General features: G+C 46.3%; 1 protein-coding gene across 4 annotated transcripts; it reads right to left on the bottom strand.

The window, feature by feature from the left end:
- Positions 1-870: 870 nt before the first annotated feature.
- LOC117578512 lies at positions 871-20,419 on the bottom strand. Of its 4 annotated transcripts, XM_034264054.1 has the most exons (8): positions 19,569-20,417; positions 10,006-10,047; positions 5,258-6,510; positions 5,056-5,192; positions 3,632-4,994; positions 2,750-3,571; positions 2,345-2,688; positions 871-2,277 (listed from the first exon to the last, which is right to left on the bottom strand). In XM_034264054.1, the coding sequence occupies exons 3-8, from the start codon at positions 6,386-6,388 to the stop codon at positions 2,082-2,084; spliced, it is 3,993 nt and encodes a 1,330-aa protein (XP_034119945.1). In that variant the 5' UTR covers positions 6,389-6,510; positions 10,006-10,047; positions 19,569-20,417; the 3' UTR covers positions 871-2,081. The 4 variants fall into 4 exon arrangements, with proteins under 4 accessions (XP_034119945.1, XP_034119944.1, XP_034119942.1 ...); XM_034264051.1 differs by having other exon boundaries at positions 2,082-2,277; positions 2,750-4,994; positions 19,569-20,419; XM_034264052.1 differs by lacking the exon at positions 19,569-20,417 and adding an exon at positions 12,397-13,151 and having other exon boundaries at positions 2,082-2,277; positions 2,750-4,994.
- Between the last annotated feature and the right edge of the window lie 237 nt (positions 20,420-20,656).

Here is a 20,656-nt window from a genome sequence, read left to right as displayed (position 1 = left end):
CAATTTATCGTCAGACCCTAACAAATATACCAAAATATACCATCTCATTTTACAAATATACCGCAATATACCGTAGTCTTAAATAATATTCCTCGATATTGATGTTCTATTTGATATTACTAGCATGCAAAGAGTTTTAACACTGAAACAACAATTTAATCCAATTGAAGAATCATTTTGGCTTATTATAAATACTCCTTTTTATTGGATTATATACCTTATAACCTTATATTTTACAAATTTGTATTTGAATTTTTCATTTGATGGTCAGGGAAATCCTCTCCTGTGTCTAAACGGTCAGGGAAATCCTCTCCTGTGTCTAAACGGACAGTGTGTGACCGCAGAATTATATACGGACAGACCCTCGGAAATATAACTTTACATTTTCAAAATATACGGTATTATAGCGTAATCTTAAATAATTTTCCTCGACTTTGATGTTCTATTTAATATTACCAGCTATTTAGGAGTCTCCGCGGTAAAACTATAATTTTATCCGATTAATGAATCTATTCTTTGCAAGATGGGTTAGTTTTCATGACTTCCTTTTGTCGCAGTGTTTACAAATTAAGTTTAAAACTGAACTGGAAAACACCATTTAGAAAACAAAACAAAGTACTTTTAGGCTGTTTTGCTGAACCAGCGATGCCCATGCATACAAAATGATTTAAACGGCATCGATAGCTAGAAGCTGACAGCTATGAAACCACTGCTCCCTGGTTTTTAATTCAAATTCAAAATTTGAAACAACGCTAATAAAATTGCTTTTTTGATTGTATATATTGATGTTATTGTTACACATACATATATAATTGCTATTGACAGCGCACATTAAGCTCTCTACGAAACAAAATATATGGGCTCTTCCAATTTGATATCGAACGTCATTGACTTTGTTTGCTCTTTATTGTTTCTTTTGTTAGTACTCGCATGTGTATAGTTTAATTGCACAAATCATACCATCTACATCGTTAATAGCTGTAAGTTAAGTAAAGTTGTTTTTTTCGGTTGGTTTTTATACGTAGTTATAGTCAGGTATCAATGGAAACTAAGAATTTTTCGTCAAGACCTTTCAAACACATTAAATTATGTACGCTTGGTGTGTGTGGGTCTGCATATCGTAGTACCACACTATCTATATAATATATATATAGTTTTTGTTTGTTTATTATTGAAGTATACAGTGTGGAAAACAAAAACAGTGAATACTAATTCAAAAGGGGTAGACACACACACAAGTGTATTATTTATTGTGTTGTATTGTTGCAATTGTATTTAACTAAAGACAAACCCTATTAGAAATATGCTCACCGCTCGCTCATGCAGCTCATATCGTATCACAGGCACGCTTAATAGAACGGAAACACAAAAAAGAAACATAAAACTCAAACAAACTTGCACGCAAAGTAAAACATTTCGAATTTGGATGATTGCTGAATGATCCTCAAGGCAATTTTGATAAAAAAAACAAATAGAAAACACACGCTACACACTAACAACAACGATCGATATGAGCGCATACAAATACCATCCATTCTCCATTTATCCATCCATCAATTCAATGCACTAAATTCTACTCATTAAATTGCATTTAAAATTGTATAAGTGGCACCCCACGAGAGGGCACCCTCTAGTATTGCTAGTTTGTCGCTTGACCCCGTCCCAAATCCATTTCCCCCGTTGCTTTTATCTGGCGTTCTTTCAATTGCTTTTCAGTTTAAATATTTCAACTTGTTTTAACATTTTTACATTGCAATGTTTGCTTCACACATTTGTTGTTTTCAATTAATTCCAAAAACTAAACCACAAAAGGGCACCGCGCACTAAAAGTGGGGGAGTGAAAATTTGAAAAAAAGGAAGAAAAAATTAATTAAATTAATTTACGTAGTTTAAAGAATAACTAATAAAGCATAGGAATTTCTTTCGATTCCTGTTCTCTGCTAGCCAGCCAGCCAGCCCACTCCCTCCCACTACAATTGATATTTTGGATACTGCTGAAAGCGGTGCCAGAGCTGGGCATGAAGCTGCAGGCACAGGCGGCGTATTAGTTGGTATGTGCCGCCCAAGGCCTTTAGTAACTACTAAATCTTGCCGGCGCTTTCCTGCCGCGCACTGTAGCGCGGCTCAGTGGGCGTCAGTGTGTCGGTTACAAGCTCATTGGGTGCCTCCAGCACGCCCTTGGCGTGGGCAGCAGCCGTGTCGCAATCGGTGCGCCGTGAGATCAATAAACGGATGTCCGTGTGCAGCGAGAGGCGTCCGGAGCGGGATGTCTGGAACCTGCATTAAAAATGTAAAGTTTAATCTAGAGAATTATTGTTAATGCAGCAAGTTCCCCCTCTCGTACCTCAAGTGTATGGAGTAGCGCAGCCGCTTCATCTGCTCGGCTGTGATGAAGTGACCCAATTTGCTGGTGGTGATGCTCGTGCTGCTGCCCGTGGGACTGCGTGGTATCGGTGGTTGCTGCTGTTGCACCTGCTCCTTTTCATGTGTCGTCTGCTGGCCATTGCAAGCGGGCTCCTCGGCCAGTATGCGCTGCCGTATGAAGGTGCGATGCAGCGGTGGCATGTCCCGCATATCGTAGGGTATCACAAACATTCGCACCACAGTGCCCATGGGATTCAGGAGTGTGGCCTGCACCGTGCCCGTTCTGGGCACCGAATAACCCTTGCGTGGCAAGCGAATCTCGCACTGAAAAAAGCGTAAAAGTGAGTTCCTGCTGCCAGTGGGGATTTCCCGTTGAATCACTCACCAGGTAGGGCGTGCTCAGGGTCTCGCCGTGCAGCTCGTAGAAGTAGGACACAGCCGGGATGGTCAATTGTGTGGGGCAGAAGCCACCGGAGGCGCCCAGCTGCAGCTTGAATCCCATCACCTCGATCTTGGGCATCAGCCGCTTCTGCAGCAGCGACTCCTCCAGGTTGCCCAGCAGCGGGCGGCCCGCAAACTGCGTGGCCAGGCGCGCCAGACTCTTGAGCGGGGAGCCCGCGGGGCTGCACATGCCCGACTCTAGATCCTCGTCGGACAACTGCTCGTCGGAGCCCAGCGAGCTGCGATCCGAGCGATCGCTCAGGTGGCGGGAGCGTCGCTTGTAGAAGGCCGCCGCCTGCTTGGCAAATCTCGGCGACACCGACAACGAGGCATTGGGCAGCGTGGGAGCTGAGAAGGATTTTTGCACCGTCAAACTGCCCGCCTCTGGGGTGATTAGCTGCGAGTGGGCGTGGCTCAGGGCGGCCAGATCGAAGGAGAAGGCTGGACTGCTCTGGCCACTGCCACATCCTGCACTGCCTCTGCTCCCACAGCCAATGGTTATGGGAGCCGAGCTGCAGAAGATCGTCGTCAGATTCACCTTGGGCAGCGGCTTGCGCATCAGCGGCGAGCATGTCGGTGGCGGTGTCTCGTTGTCCGCCGCCAAACCGCTGCAGTTGAGACGCAGCTGGCTGGGCTTTGGCAACGGACGACCCAGCGACGTGTTGCTCGACTGCGGCGTGAGTGGCAGATGACTGATGGGCGTCTTGAACTGCACCACAATGTGATCAGCCACGGCTGGCGGTGGTGGAGTCTTGCAGCGCTCAATCTGCGGAATCGGCAATAAATCAGTCGCTGGCATCACGCTTAAAGCAAGGCTTTGGCTTACCTGTGCCTCCCGCTCTGTCTCTCGGTCTGACTCCTGCTCCGGTTCCTGCTCCATGCGGGTGTAGCCATTGCTGCAGCCTCGTCCATTGGCAAAGTTATGCTGCGTCTTCTGCCGCTTGCACACCTGACACCCGCTGACCGCCGGCACTGCCTTGGGCTGATTGTTATTCTGCCCTCTGTTGAGATCATGGTGTGGCTTTCTGCTTCGATTCTTTGGCGTGCGCTGTATGGCCTGCAGGAGCAGCTCGGCCTTGTTCCGCGGCGTGCCCACAATGAGATCACCGCTGCTCAGGCTGCAGCTGGATGTGTCCTCGATCTCCGAGGCCGTTGTATCGTCATCGTTCTCATCTCTATCCACCCCCTCTCCGGCTGTGCAGTTCAGGCAGAGCAGCGTCTTCTCGCTGCCACACTGCTGGCAGCTGCTCAGCGAGGTCTGCGTGCCCGTCGATATCATGGCAATGCGACGTGGCTGTGGCTGCGTCAGTGTCATCACAATGGCCTGCTGCTGCTGCGACTGGGACTGGGACTGCGATTGGGACTGGGAGGTGGACTGTGTCATCTCCTCACCCTCCTCCATGGGCTCCTCCAGCTGCAGCCGCTCTGTCGTTGATTTCAGTTCCCGTTTCTTGTCACGTCGCTGCATTCGCTTGCGATACTTTTGCAGCTGCCGCTCCCTGTGGGTCACGCTGCCAAACTCTCCCGATATGTCCAGCTCATCGCCCGATGGCGGCGGCACCACCTGCTGTTGCTGCTGCCGCTGCTTGCCATTATTATCACAGTTGGAGCCGGTTGTCAGCGTCGGAGTTGGCGTGGTTGCAGCGGTGCGTGCCCCCAGGCCGGTGGGTGAGGCTGCATGCAAGCCACCACCACCTGTGGGAGTGCTGGCTGGCTGCGTTGGCGGTCGCAGAGATCGCGTGGGTGGTGTTGGCAGTGGCTGTGGCAGTGTCGGAGGCGGTGGCTCTATGTGCGGCAGGCCACCATTGATCCGTGGCAGACTCCTCACGCAGACGGACACGCTGAAGCTCTCCGAGATGTTCACATGGGGAAAGTTGTGCACCGAAGCCTTGGCACTGAAGCCGCTGCTCTCGTCCAAGTACTGGCTGCCACAGCCATTGCTTGCCGCTGGATTATGCTGCCGAATTCTGTAGAAGATGTTGAGGCGGGGCCGACGCGAAGCATGGGAGCCACTGCCACTGCCAGCCAGATCTCCAGCGCTTTGGCTGGCAAAGACAACGCGTCCGCTGTCATAGACAGAGGGATCGCACTTGCGCAGCAGATCGCACCAGGCCACAATCTGCGAGAAGTACAGCTGACTGCGTATGGCACTGCACAGCGAGGGCAGAGTCATCGTGGGAGGCGGCACTCTAAAGGGTGAAGAGAGTGAGATTAATGGAGCTTTACAGGAGAGATGTTTTTTGTGCTTACTTCTCCTTGCCGCTGATGATCCACTGTTCCAGCAGCAGCTTGTGGCTGACTGGACCCAGGTATACCTCAATGCAAACGGGATCACGGCGTGCCAGAATGGCCTCCATCTTCATGCAATGCGCACGCCAACGATTACACTGAGAAGGGGAGGCAGTTAATCAATGAGGGAATCTCTCGAGGATGGGTTTATGCGTTTACTCACGGTCATATTTAGGTAAGACATATCACAGATGTGCTCCTCAGCTTCGGTTGTCGCCTCGCCCTTGGCCAGACCCATCTTTCTGAGGAACTGATCACAGTGTGGCCCATGCTTGGGCCTTGTATTGGTGTTGTTGGTGTTATTGGTGGTTGTGGTGGTGGAGCTGCTCGCTCCGCTATTGGCAGTGGCAGTGGCAGTGTTGGTATTGACGTTGCTATTATTGCACCCTGCTCCTGCTCCAGCTCCAGCTCCTGCTGCTGTCCAACCAAAGTTTAGACTCAGATTACGCGTCTCTGAGGGCGAGGGCTGGCCAATGGGCATGGCTGGGCCGCCTCTCAGGCAGGTGGTGGCCAAAGACTGCAGCGAGTGCAGTATATTGTCCGAGGAGTTGGAGCCCAAAGAGCTGGCAGCACTGGAATTGTTTGTGCCAGTTCCACCACCCATACCCATACCCACACCCAGACCACCTCCTACTCCTCCTCCTCCTCCTCCTACATTGCCCATGCCCATGCCCATGCCCATTCCTCCAGCTCGATTCAGCATCACTCGACGGACTATTTCGTAGTCGCCGCCATGATCCGTGTTGAGATCATTGATGGCCAGCGACACCAGCTCTGGCTCGGCACTCATGCTCTGCGCTGCCGGCGATATCTGCCGCAATTGGCAGAGCTTCTGTGTCCAACGCTGATGCGTTGTCGTCATGCTGCTCGGTCCACCTGCCGATCCATTGCCATTGGGGGAGCGTGGCGTGGTTGTGGCGCCTGCGTATGGATTCGTTGTTATGTTAATGGCCGCCCGGGAAGTGGAGGGTCGCGGCGACAGGCGACCCCCACTGACTGGCGGTGCACCTGCGGCAGTGCCTGTCATCGTCAGCGGCTGATACTCATCGTCCGCAATGGGTCTGCCCTCGAGTATCAGCGATGCCAGTCCGAGCACAATGGAGCTGTAGTTGTTCTGTGCCGCCGTCGCTGCCGACGCTGCTGCTGCAGTTGATGACGCAGACTGTGTGACTCCTCCTCCTCCTGCTCCACCTCCTCCTCCGACGCCTGCCGCTGAGCCCAGTGAGGAAGCAACAGCTCCGTTCTGGGCCAAGCTAGCGGGTGGCGGTGAATTGGTGACGCTGGTGGGTATCATGGTCGGGATGTCCTTCTAGATGTCCTTTGCTGCGCTGCTCCTGCTGCCTCAGCCTCAGCTACACACTCGCCTGCTGCTGCTGCTGCCTACTGCGCTTGAGTTTTTCTTGCACCGGAAGTACACTGCAAGAAAAAATAGAAAGGGAAAGTCAAATAAAAAATATAATTTAAATGAATTTGTATATTTTCATGGTTTCCTATGGTAATTTCAGCCCCGCAGCCCTGCCCCCACGCCACCCACTCTGAATGTCAAATGTCACAATGCGAATGGGGTCACAACAGTCGGAGGCAGCGCCATGGATGAGGAAAAAAAAACCCAATTGAATTATGTTTTTGAAGGTCTCCGTTTCCCCCACCCCCAACCACAACCCACTTTTACCCTTGCTCTTGGTCCGTATGTATTACATAAGGCTGACATGGTTTACTTTTTATCCCTAAGATGCGGAAGTAACGCACAAACGACCAGAAGAATGGCCCAGCCAGGCAGCCTTCGATTCTGATGTCTGTTACTGCCACTGGCCGACCCGACCCGACACACTGACACAGCCCCAATTTGCCCTAAAAACGAAATATAATTGAAAAATGGTAAAACCAGGTCGTTACTTAACCAAAAGCACAGCTATGTGTGTGTGTGTGTGTAACACATGTCGTTCATCTGGCAATGCATAATTCTTCTCCTTTTGGCACGCGCACTTCATCCCACTCAAGCGCTAGAGCCAACATGTTGCTAACGCTGTGACGTCAGTGGCCAGCCAAGCCAAGCCAAGCCAAGCTTTGCAGCAGCACCAAAATAGTGCATACATAGAGGCACATTCGTTGAAGGTCGCTGCAAAATACTCTATGTAAGGGAAGTGCACAACTTTTATGTGTTTGCAACAGCAGTCCAAGGCTGTCCCGAGTAAAAGCGCATGTAAAGAGAAGCAGAGCTTCGTCTAGTCTGCCTTCTCTCTTCTATTCTGACGCAATTCTGGGTGCTGCTTAAACCGCGCTTGGCAACAGCAGCAGCAGCAACGACATGCACATACATGCAACAAAAAATACAAAACAAAAAAAGTTTGTATACACAAAACAGCTGTTGCAGGCAGACACGCGCGCGCAACAACACTCTGGCAGCATGTTGCGAGAGCGCGTAGCCTCGCTCTCTCTCTCTCTCTCTCTACCTGTGTGTATATGTGTGGTTGGGTAAACATGTTTGTCTTTACTTTTGCTTTTGTTTTTGCGTTTCTTCTTGACCTGCATGCACAATATATAACTGGCACGCGAAAGAGAGCGAGTCCACGAGAGAGGAGAGGTGGACTCAAAGCTCTCTTGTGCTGTGTTCGTGTGAGAGTGTGTGTGTGTGTGTTAGAAAACATATGATTTTTGTATTGCTTTGCAATCAGTTGGCAATGTTTGCCTCAGCCCCATGAATGTGAGCGTGTTAAGTTGATACGGATATGCATGCGCATGTGTGTGTTTCAAGTTTTGTTTATGATACATCCATGGCTACATCTACATACATACAAATACACTTGGCCCACAATAGACAACATTCACACACACACAAAGGCAAGAAAACTTGTATGAAAATGGGGGCAAGCGAACGGAACGGAAAGGAACGGTAGAATGCGGACAGAGTTTAATAATATTTGATTAGATTACAGTCTGCCACGCTTTTATTTCTACACATGCATACATAATACTAATATTCGTAGTGTGTAGCATATGTACGTATTTCATTTCATCTGCCCATTATCATATACATTTCATCACTTCTCTCTGCTATGTACTGGAATACATACTACATATATATGTACAGATGTACAAATGTACATATTACAGCGTAAATGGGAAAATGATTTTTCGAAAACTTCGTCAAGCGCCTCGTCGCCTGTGACGCAGTGGAAATCCGCAACAAGGGAACCGATTGGAACGTTTAAAGTGTTGGCAGCAGCAGTGTGAAAAATTTATTCGATGGCAGTGCTTTTAGGGGGTTTCTTTTGGCAAGCCCCTCGGAAGGGAAGACACAAAATGTCATTAGCCACGGCGCATTACGATATTAGCCACAACTTTCGCTAACAGATATTTTCGCTCATTTTCACTTGAGGGGCGACTGCTGATGCTGATAACGGGGTTCCGTGGCAGATATTCCCCACTCTGCCAGCCAAATATGCAATGAGCAATAACATCCACAAGGGCAGATCAAAATCAAATAAACATTGTCACATTGTTCACCCCAATAATCCATCCCAGCGCTTTCCCCCCTCTGCGCTGATTGGTTGCAGTTCTTGGCACACCGATCGAGCCAGCCACACGCTGCCACAGTCCGACAGGTGGCGGGAGGGGCAGGGTGGAAAATCTGCTTACCGGGGAGAGGGGGAGCGCAGCGCATTGTTGAACTAATTTCATTTGGCTTGGCCACCGTCCTTGGCATGCTTTTTGATTTTGCAATACGGTTTGCGTTTTGCATTGGTCTTGGTTAATTTATTTATTTATTGCACATTTTCCCCTCTCTCTCTGTCTCTTTGTATCTCCGTCTCTCTGCTTGCCTCTAGGTATGTATTTTTTGACGCACATTACAGCATTGCATTTGGATTGCCAGGCGGAAAATGGAAACGGGGCGAAGGCGACCCGACCCGTCCCGTGCCTTGCCTTGCCCTGTGCGCCCCAAGCGAGCGCCAAGTGAAAGGCAGGCGGCACCAGGCGCTAGAGGGCGCCTAACGTCAGCCCCACAGGAAAACCCGTTCAAAGAAAATGACAGCAACAACAACAAAAGCGAATGGAAACACAAAAATATGTTGCAACTGCTTGAAAACAAGTTCCGTCCTCTGTCCCTCCGTCTTTGTACACCTTTCGTTTGTGTTGTGCTTCCTTTTCTTTGTTTTTCTTATGTGAATTATGAAATTGCCCCAAAAGTTGGACTTTATATTGCTGCAGAACGAAATCCCAGGCCACATTTATAGTCATTCTCGTTTCATATTCGCTTTCCTTGAGTCATCCAGCTAAACGCGTCATGACAAAAGCTTTATTGCATTCATTAATTATCCTCTCTTACCCCACATTCCCTCCACTCTCAACCCTCATTAAATGTGTCATCTAAGGCGGAAGTGGTGGAGTTGGCGTGGTTTCTGCGGGTTCCACAATGTGATACACGACAGCACATCCACTTTGGAAACAGCTGGTTGGGAGGATGATCATTCCGAGACTTTATGTGGCGCTAATTGACCTCGGAGCCGACCTTACAAAAACGCATTATTCTAGTTGTTCGTTTGCGTGTGTGTTCTGTTCAGCTCAACACTGTCCCATTGGCTTCACAGCTGAGCGAGCGTCGGTCGTCGAGGGGGCTGCACGTTCGATGGGTTACATGGTCACACAGCCCGCCTGCCTCCCCCTCCATCAATATCTATCTCTCTCTTTGTCTCTCTCTCTCCAGCTGTCTGTACATAGAACGAACATACGTACATACATCATACATTTATATGTGTATGTGCATGTACATTGTAGGGGATTTTATCGACAATCTGGACACGGACAAGTGAGAGGGCCATGAGATAAGAGGCATTTGAGCAAAACAGTTGAAAGTTGTAATAATCATTCAAGGTTTTCGACGACTTTACACTAGGATTCCCCAACACTCACCCTTTTAAAACTTTGTTAAATTTCCATTATTTTTGCTGTTTGCTGCAACGAGAGAAGAAGAGAGAGAGAAAGGGGGTGTTAAGGAGACGAACAAACGATTATAAAAGAAAATACTTCAAGATTAATTACAACAAATAGCAGCGTAAATCAAATAATTGAGCAACATTGCTACGTATATTGTGAGCTAAAGCGTAATTAAACCCATTACACTGAGCGGGATAGGGATAGTGATAGAGAAAGAGAAAGACAAAGACACCCTGTTTCTTACACAACAAATAAAGTTAAACGGCATCATTCGAGCCAGCTCTCGCTCAATCATTCACACACACACAAGCATCTGTTCAAGGTATATTAACATGAAGGTGAACCGTACACATACTCAAGCAAGTTTGGCTACAGATGCTCCTTTGTACTGATCCACCTTGCTATTAATATACCTTGGCACTGCTTACATGTGCGCAGAAAAAACAAAAATTGTAAACAAACGCAGTCCAGTTATGGGGCTCTGCTCTGCGCTCTTCTTCCGCTGTCCCACGTGTGAGAGTGTGTGGTGTGTGAGAGCCTCTGTAACGTGAGCACGTGAACCGTCTCGCTCCCACTGCTGGAACGTATGCGTGTGTGTGAGAGAGTTGAAGTAACCAGCAGCTAGACGGGGAGGGTGGGTGGAGGGATTGAGGGGGCCAGACAGGACTTGCAAAAGAATTGCGAGTGAGTGTGAGTGAGAAAAAGTCGAAGACACCGATGGCACGTTTTATTTTTAGCCAAAATGTTATACCCGTCCTGCAAATCGGGAGCACCGAACGAACGGACGGACAGTCACGCACACGCACTTACACAGCCACACGTATTCGTTCGTTCTTCGCTGTCACAGCAGAAGGCAAAAGCAAATGACCGCAAGAAGTGCCAATGCTCGCTCTCTCTCACTCCTCTCCCCAACTTCCCCTCCTTAGTTACAGAGTGGGACAACTTCATTCTGTGCTCCACTCAGTCAACCCCAAGCCCCTGGGCACCCTCACTATATTCTGCTCTGCTCTCTCTCCGTTTTGCCCGCTCACTTCATTTACATTTCCAACTGCGCACGTATAAAATTATATTGCGACTGTTGGACTGCCCGCGAATGTAATTTTACGTGTGTCCGTGTGTGTGTGTGTGTGTTTATTAATTCCTTCATCTACTCACAAAAATTAATATAAATTGCTCCATCCAAACGGGGATAAGGTGGCATAACTTCCCAATCTCTTGACCAAAAAGCAACTGTTGCTTCATTTTTCTTTTTTATCTTGAATGGTCTTTTTGTTAAACAGCTTTCTCTTATATAAAGCAGATAAATAGATAGTGAAAGTGGACGTTCTATGGCCAAAATATTCTACATCAATCACATTAAATTGACCTTAAAAAGGGAAGCTTTTCATCTCTCTTACGTGCTTGCTCTCTCTTTTGTTCTTAATCCACAACACATGTGTGTGTGTGTGTGTGTTTCTCTCAGTCTCTTTCGTTGTAAGATCTTACACGTGGGTGGTTCTATATGTTGCGCAATTGTTCATAAAGCTAAATGATGTGATCTGGGGGCGCACCCATCCCCAGCCCCAGCCACAGCCCGACTACGATTGTGTATTGCATGGAAAATACCAGGTGTAAATGATTTAGCTAAATCTTCGAGCACGATTCTCCATTTTAAACAGCTGATTGCCTCAGTTCCGCTCTCCTCTCGCCTAAATAGTTATTAAGTGCCTCTCGTTCTGCCTGCATGGGGCACACGAATGTTGACACACAACGAATGCAACAACAAACAACTGACGCCACAATTCGAAAATGTGTGTCAATTATATTAACAGCAACAAAAAAGTAGTTTTCCCGACTTGACACACCACACACAGACACACAGTCACATCAAAACGTATACAAGAGAAACACTCGAAGAGTTTGAGGGAGTGGAAATGGAATTGAGCAGCAGTCAGCGATAGTGAGGTAGCAGGAGAATGAGAGGGAGCAATATTCCAATTGCCTTTTCAGTAATTTAGTGTTATACAACAACAACAGCAGCAGCTACAACAACGCTGAAGGGGGCGTCCAATAGTCTCCCAAAGTGTTTCACCCACACACACAGCCTAGTGCCTTAGCGATCTTCAATTATTATACTGTATTTGTCAGTGTGTACATATGTGTGGGTGGACGTGGACACGGGCAGAGCTTTGACTATTGCGATGTTTTTATTTGAGCATTACGTCACCAACACATGCGCAACTGCACAGCTGAGTGGGGAACGGAACGTATGTAGTATGTATGTATCAAGCAAACGTCACAGCAGTTACTCTCACCCACACACCAATGTATGGAGGTGGGGGATTATGTACATAAATGGGGGAACTTGGGCATATTCTAGGTACAAACCTTTTGCTAAACACTTTACTCCTTCAAATCACGTTTCTCCAAAACTTGTAAACCTTTTAGTGGGTTTTCTTGATTGGTTTCCCCTTTTTAACTGTTCAGCATAATTAACTATTCACTCGCTGCTGCCTTGGCTGATGCTGATGCTGCTTCTGCTGTTGTTGCGTCTGTGCTTTCAGGTGTTGTTTGCTCTTAGTTCTAAGCGGCGGACAACAGCAACAACTTTGACAGCGTCGACATATTGGGTGTTCACGAAGCTGCATTTGAATTCTCAACGGTTTTGCCTGGCGTTTTCAATGTGAAATTGAACTGAAGTCGCGTTTTGGTAGAGTACACTGCACGCACCGACACGGTACACACTCGCAGAAAAATAGTATAGGTGTGTTTGTGTATGGATCTGTGTCTGTTTTGTTCCCACACCACACTGATTTTGATTTTGCTCACTCGCACGAAACGGAGAATACGAATGCGAAACACAAGAGTCCAGCAATAGCAGCAGCAGGTAACAAATACCAACAGATTATTAACGAAACGAAACGAAACTTGTTTGCTTAGATTTCAATATTATTTTTGGTCTCTGGCTGCACTTTTTGGCTTGGCTCTCCACGAACAAACAAAAAAAAGAAACCTCAAGATTGCTACCTTGCCTCTGCCTCTCTCTCTGGCTGCCTGTGCTTGCTCTCTTGGCTCGTATAACTGTAGAGGGGCCCGCGTGTTTTCGCTTTGGGGTTCGCAATTTGAATGAGCGAACGGACTACGCGACAATGCTCCGCTCGCTGCTGACGGCAACTTTCTAAAACAGCTGAGTCGAGCCACACGCTCGCGTCGCGACGCGACGCCACTGCTGGCTTTGTTTTGCTTCTGGCTGCGTATGTGTGTGTGTGTGGCTGTGTGTGCCCGTGTGCTATGTGCTCAGTGGGTACATTATGTGTATCTCTCTATATGTATATACGTTTGTATGTACATATGTACGTGTGGCTATGTGTAGGGAAAACTACGTCGTACATTTAGCTAGTTTTTTTTGTTGGATTTCGTTTATTTTTTTTGGCTGGCCCTCATCCAACATCTGGCAAGCAACATGTTGCCAGTGTCACAGTTCAGTTGGAGTGCGCCAACATGTTGCAGTGCGCAGGGGAAAACGAACACAAAGAATGTACACAAAAATCATATGGAATTTCGAAGGCCCTAGGCTAGGAGAGCAAGAGAGGCAGAGGGAGAAGCACACACACACACAAACACAATAGACAGACAGACATGGCGACATTTGAGTGATAAGTGAAGTAAATAGGTAAAATGTACTATGCATATATAAATACATCCATATGAATTTATGCATGTCGATCGTAAATGGAGGGGCAGGCATCTCTAAGTGATAGCGATTCAATAACAAAAGGCAGTCACAGAGATACAGAAAAGTATTCATACATATACCCACAGCACACACAGCGAAACGAACCCGTTTCCATATGTTCGATGATGATATGAAGGTTGCTCCTCCTCAGCGTCTGCTGCTGATTGCTGCCACTACCACTACCTCCGCTACTGCTACATTGCTGGCATATAAAAGAGTCCGCTTGGGGTTTCTTTTTTTTGCTCGTTCGCTTTCTTGAGTACTTGTTGGGGGGCTGACAGACGGACGAACGGAGCGAAGTTCTTGGAGAGAAGTAAACAACAACAGCAACGGAGAAGAAATAAAAACCACAAAAAACGCATGCGCCCTCACTGCACTTAATACATAAACAAATGTGTACATGTACTACTTGTGCGCGTGTGTGTGTGCAAGTATAATCCAAAACCCCAAAGACAGTCAGCAGTTGGCCAGAGCCCAAAAGACGTCGCGACCCAGACAACAGCAACAGCATTCAGTTCACAGTTTATGTTTGCTTACGCTGCTCTCTCTCTTTCGCTCTGCGTGTTCTGCTCTCTGGACCTTGCAATCCACACACGATGTGACATCTTATCATCAGCACCCTCACACACACACAGACACAGCCTTAGGCAAACACAGAACACTATTGCTGATATGATTTTTGTATTTGATACGTCGTCACAGGTCTGCCAGTCTGCTGCTTTTTGCATTGTTACGGGTACGAGGGGGTATGTCTGGATGATGCATGTTAGGAATAAATCTACTCAAAGTGGACTTTTAGTGTTCTCTCTTTGATGAATATTGTGTTCAGTATTTGCTCCCTTTTGCTCTCTTTGCACATTTCCACAAGAACAAATCAATGCACACACAATCAGGGACAGAAACAGAACCAGACGAAGACGAAGACGCAGACACACATCCACATCCACCTACGGTGGAGTGCATATGAAATCGTCACTTGTCTGCGGAACGAACTTGAGTAACCCAAGCCGAAGGATACAACACGGCACGGGCACAGGCATGGCGTGGCGAAGCGTTTCTGGCGACAACAAAGACTTGTCCGCGCGCTGCAGACAAAGAAATGCCAAGACCGTCTGGCTCTGGTCTCTGTCTTGCTCTTGGCCAAACAGGAAAACAAGAAACTGCTGTTGACCCCTCCGCACACACCACTGGCAACTGGCACTGGCATGGATGCATCTTAAAAATGCAAAGTTGTGGGGGAATCGATTGAAATAGTGGGGGAAATCCTCATGGAATAAACAGATTAGTAGCTCAAATGTAATTTGCTTTCACTGCCATCAATCTATCAATCTCCCCATTTCCCAATCGATTATTTCCCAGGGTCTCCTCATATGGATCCTTATCTAGGGACTACTCCTAATGCATTTCAGGTCGTTGTTTCCTTCCCAAACCCAACCCAAGAATAGACGACGACTCCCGATAAATATTTACCGACTTTCGACTCTCCCTCTCTCCGCTCCCTTTATCACTCATAAAGTACAAATAAAACGTGTTTGCTCTGAAGGAAACCCAAACCCTCTCCCTCCGAATACAGGTAGTTTCGGCTTTTATGAAGGCAAGTCTTCATTTGTGATTTCCCAACGGCAGAGGGCGCTGCTCCGGTCAGTCCAAATCGAATGAAAGCCCAGCCAGCCCAGCCCTTCGGGGGGCGGCCTCAGGCCTGGAAATTTTTCTGTTTTTTCTGTTTTTTGTTTCTGGTTTTCTTCCGCTTCCCCCCAGCTAAAAGCTTGACTGATTGACTGCTTTCTTCGGCTCTTGGCTTATTTAATTAAGTGGAATTTGAGCAACGTCCGACAGGGGGCATCATCCCATGTACAGTGGCAGTCATGATGAAGTTTTGCTTAGCATCAAGAGGATCGAATTGTGAAAAAATGTTGTACCAAAGAATGGCCATGAAAACCTTTACACGATCAAGCAGCAAAACACATACACTCCCACACTCAGCTGCAACGAAGATCAGCTGTTTTTGGAAAACCTTATGCAGGAATTGGGTAAAAATAACAACAATATTATTGTTATTATTACTTTGTTGCTATCTTCAAGTGGCCTGTTCAGCTGCCAACATGTGTGTTGTATTTATTTACCATAACTTATAAATTATAAAGCATTTCTTTTGTTATGGCCTTACTCACACACAAATAGTTTTGTGTGTATGTATACATTTATAGTGCTGAAATTGTTTAGAACGTAGTTGAGGAAAAGTGTGTCGGCAGAGTCTTACCGACTGGGAGACTTTGGATTGATTGTGAGCAAATATAGACAGCACAGCACAGCGTCTGGGAATGGGAATACGTAACCACCTCGGTACGAAATGGATTGCTTTAACCCTGAAGAAGATGTTTTGTACATATGTACAAAATCGTGTATCCATTGCTACAGCCATAGCAGAGGGGCCCTGGAAGCAAGCTCAGTGCGCCTTTCCCCTCCCCACGTCTCTTTGCCGTTGTTTCTATTTCCGTACAGCTGTTCTTTTCGCTTACACGTGACTGTGATTGACTCGTAGTCAGGTGCGCTTTTCTGTGCTTTGCTGCGGCAGAGCATAAAGGAGGTGTAACGGTAATGAGCTTGTCGTCGCATAATAAGTTTAAGGTTGAGAGAGAGAGAGAGAGAGAGAGAGCCAACAGCTGAGCGGCCACCATGTTGGGGAGGGAGTGATTGAGGCAATGAATAGATGTTCGAGTGGGCTGGGGGCAAGGGGATAGGGGATTGGGGTTGGAGTGAGCTGAATAATATATGGTGCTGACTGACAGAGTGACTATGCATATTGATAATCTCCGTCAGATAGCAGGCGGACATTTTGAATGGTGCTTGGTGCATGGTAAATAATTAAAGTTAATTGAGTTTTAGAGTTGGCATGTACACACACAGACACCGATAAGGCTGGATGTACCTAAATTTCCTGCATATTTAGAGCAAAACACTCTCACCCACACAACACAGACTTGGGGCGTGTCCCACATCTTGATCGAGATCGAAATAATCCCAACGAACTATAAAAGAGAAACAGCGCTAGAGATACAAATAGAGAACTTTGCCAAAACGGGAACTACGTAATACACTGCCTGGCCGGCCCTCCCTCCCTCCCCTCCGCTCATGATTAAAAGCTCTTTCTGTCTCTCTTTCTCTATGCAGACGTTGCTTTGCCCCCAGCCCCGCCACCTTGGAGACCAGTTGGACCATGCGATGACTACATGATGTTTATTTTTGTAAATTCTGTACAACACAGCACAGCACAAAAAAAAGAACGAAAAATATGAACACAAAATATAATCTAAACAAAGAGCTGTGCTTTGTTAACGAGTTAGAGAAATGTTGTTGTGCGGATTCAAAAGATAAATGAAACGAAAATTCCGTCGAAATAAAATCACATGTCCCCACACCCCTTCAAGGGTATCCTTCTACAGGTTAAACAACCCTGGCATCAACATAAACAAAAAGAAAAGTAACAGTCGAAGGGTGAGAGAGAGGTAGAGGGGACACCAGTCGAGACATCTACATCTCCTTCCGCTCTGCCATGGTTCCCTGCACTCCTGTAACCATCGACATTTGCAAACCCTCCTCTTTTCTACCAAAATCAGCTGCGAATATTTTTTTGGTGGGTTCATTGGCTCGACGCTCTCTTCCACTCTCTCTCTTTCACTCACTCTCTGGCACTCTCACAGTTACGCTCTTCTTTTTGTTGTTTTCTTCTTGCTCGCACACGTTGTTCAGAGTCATTCAACCCAGCAACAAAATAACGTAAAATAAAACGCAATAAGGAGAGCGTCGCGTAGCAGGAGGGGGAGTACTAAAAGAACAGAAGCAACAACAACAACGGGAAACGTCAACGGCAGCCGCGTCGATGGGGTCAGTGAGCGTTGCCACTCTCTCCCTCTCCCACTCCCACTGACCCCCGCGTCCATGATACTATCTATCATCATATTTTGAGAGAGCGAATTTCGAAAATACTTATAATGCGTAGCAAAGTCCATTGAGTCGATGAGATGTGCCAAGTGGATGCCACACACCCGCGTAAATGACACCAGGATATGATCATTTGAAGTACCCAAGAAGTACAGAACAGTTCTCGCTTCTTTATCAGTCCCCATAGAACAATATGACCCTGAGTTGTGCTGCAGTGGCACTCGGAACTGAAACCCCCCAATCTCAGATAGTCACCATAAGGGGCGCAGCTTCTGATAGGCATTCTGGCATTTAATTGTTTGCTTATCTCACTCTCGCCGAATAACCAACCACATGGATTTCGGTGACTCTCAAGATAAGGCTCTCTCTCTCTTGCCTTGCGGCTCGGTTCGGTTTCTCGTTATCATGGAAAAATTAAGCCAAAGAACTGTTTTGAGGTTGACAATGCTTATGGCTTCATTGACTGAATGGAAAACCAACTCTACTCTATGTGTATTTTTATTATGTTTGCATTTACTTTGAGGCACAAAACGTACACTCTTATAAAATGGTAAAACAAGGTTGACACTTCCAAGTACACACAGATGTGTGTGTGTGTTTCTGTGTGTGTCTTTGCATTGTACCGTATGCAGAGCTGTGCGATACGTGCTCTACATGACAATTGCGGGGAGTGGGTACGATAATGGAAACCTTGATGATTGATACAGAATGCGGCAGATGCGGGAATTCGTTAAACTAAAAGCTATCCCTAGCACGTTCATCGAACAGAACATCCAAATACAGAAGTCAATATAAGACCCGTACTATCATTGTGGTCATCACTGTAACAGAGCTGCATTTCTGCGTCCACCTTCATCCCATCTGATCAAAACACCAAAATCCTCTCTGTAAGGGTGTAGGAAAAGTGATTTAATAGCGAGCAAAATAACATAAGAAAATGATAAACATGTGCTCTCTTTTTTTTTGAACTGTTTCTTCCTTTCAGCCTTGTTCCGTTGATCGAAAGATCTAACATGGCTGCCTGGCTGTGTTACATGGATAGAGAGAGAGAAAGAGAAAACGGAAAAGTCTACACTGAAAACACCTTTGCAATGTTTTTACAGGGACTTCGTGTTTTGGCAGTTGATTTCTTTTATTTTATAATTGCATATGTAAGCAATATGTATTTCTATCATCAAAACAAGCCAATGTGAATATTAAATCAATATGGATGAGCGACTCTCTCTCCCCTACACACACACACACTTGTGTGGACAAACTGTCAACTGTTTTAATACGATTTCCTTTGTTCTTTGGGGGCTGCGCAAAAAGGAAATGGAAATGAAATCAAGGATACAGCAGAGCCAACGCTAACGTCGATGCGCCCTTCCCTTTCCATCTCTTTTGGCTTTAGCAGTTTCTTTGTCTGCAAAACACACACAAGCACACCAGCTGATTGGGCAGACATCTGTGTGTATGTGTGTGTCTGCTGTTTTGCGTTCTGCTGAGGAGCGCATCACATACAAATTGAAAAGAACGCAATGAAACGAGAATTGAAATCATTCACTTTTGCAGTTTGACCATATAAAGAGAAGAATCATCGAAGAACGTTGCCAAGAACACACATAGAAGTATATAAGTCCATGTATCACTTTGCATGCTTTGTTTACATAAGGCCCCCACTTACTGGAGAAACTGACAGACAGAGAGTGAGAGAAACAAGTTTCGAGCAGTCTTTGAAGCGAAATTCTAACAAAATTCCCCATAACGTCTTCCGGACGGACGAACATCTGTCCCCGCATAAAGTTCAAAGTAATTAAACACAATTTGCGGTAGATGGGATAACTCAGGGCATAATTCACTAGAGGAAAAAGAATTGCAATCAAAATGGCCGACGACTTACCTTTTTTTTTTAACAAGAAGATCAGATAGGATCGGGCAACGCACTTTCTTGCAATTGCTGGTGTTGCCGTTGCTTCTAATTATAATTTTTTGCCTTAATTAGACATGATTTCAGTTTATTTTGGTTGCAGATATTGATTTGATTTGCTGCTGCTGCGGCGCTGCTTCTGTTGCTGCCTCCCACACACAGCCCACACAAATATACACACAGGCACGACGCACACACACGAAGCCTCTGCTCAGCTGTGCTGTGCTTTGTTGCTGCTTCCTCTCTTCCTTGTGCCTTTCATGGGCTGTGCGCGTGTTGTGTGCCTTCCGTTCGACCCGTCAAAACTGCATACATTGATTTTTTCGCTGCATTTTAAACACTTTCTTGGCCTTCATTTTGTATTAATATTTTATATAACACATCATCAGCCTTTCTTTGCATTGCACACACTTTTGCTCTCTCTTAACACTTCCACTTCGTTTCTTTTCACTCCTTTCTTTCGGTTGGAAACTTTCCGCAAAACAAACTGAAAAAAGCACGAAGAAAACGGACCTAGCTCGTTTCGCTCGTCTCGTCCCGTCGCACCCCTAACCTAACACACCGCTCCTTCAGTAGTTGGTTGTCTTTATTTATTTATTCGCTAAAAATGATCGTTTTCGCTGACGCCATTGCCACTAACTGCAGCCACACAGCTGAAAATGTTGGTGCAAATGCCACCACAGGTGCAGGCTGATGCCAAAACCGCTGCATCGACACCAACAACTGCGCGCTGTTGCGATTTCGATGACGAAATTTGCATAGTTACGCTCACGAACGCACATACACGCACGCCACGGCAATTAATGATTAATTGTTTATTATTTATTTTTTTGTTTTTTATCAGTGTGACCGCGGAATTATTGATCAAATATATCAAGAGACCCTCGGAAATATACCCAAATATACCCTTGCATTTTCAAAATATACTGTGAATATACAGTAAATCTTAAATTATTTTACTCGATTTTTATGTTCTATTTGATATTACTAGGTAGTTAGGAGTCTCCGCGCTAGAACCATAATTTTATCCGATTTATCGATCAATTCTCCACAAGATTGTC

This window comes from Drosophila guanche, unplaced genomic scaffold (assembly GCF_900245975.1).
Source record: "Drosophila guanche unplaced genomic scaffold, DGUA_6, whole genome shotgun sequence".
Classification (NCBI taxonomy): Eukaryota; Metazoa; Arthropoda; class Insecta; order Diptera; family Drosophilidae; genus Drosophila; species Drosophila guanche.
This window is presented reverse-complemented; position numbering and strand designations above follow the sequence as displayed.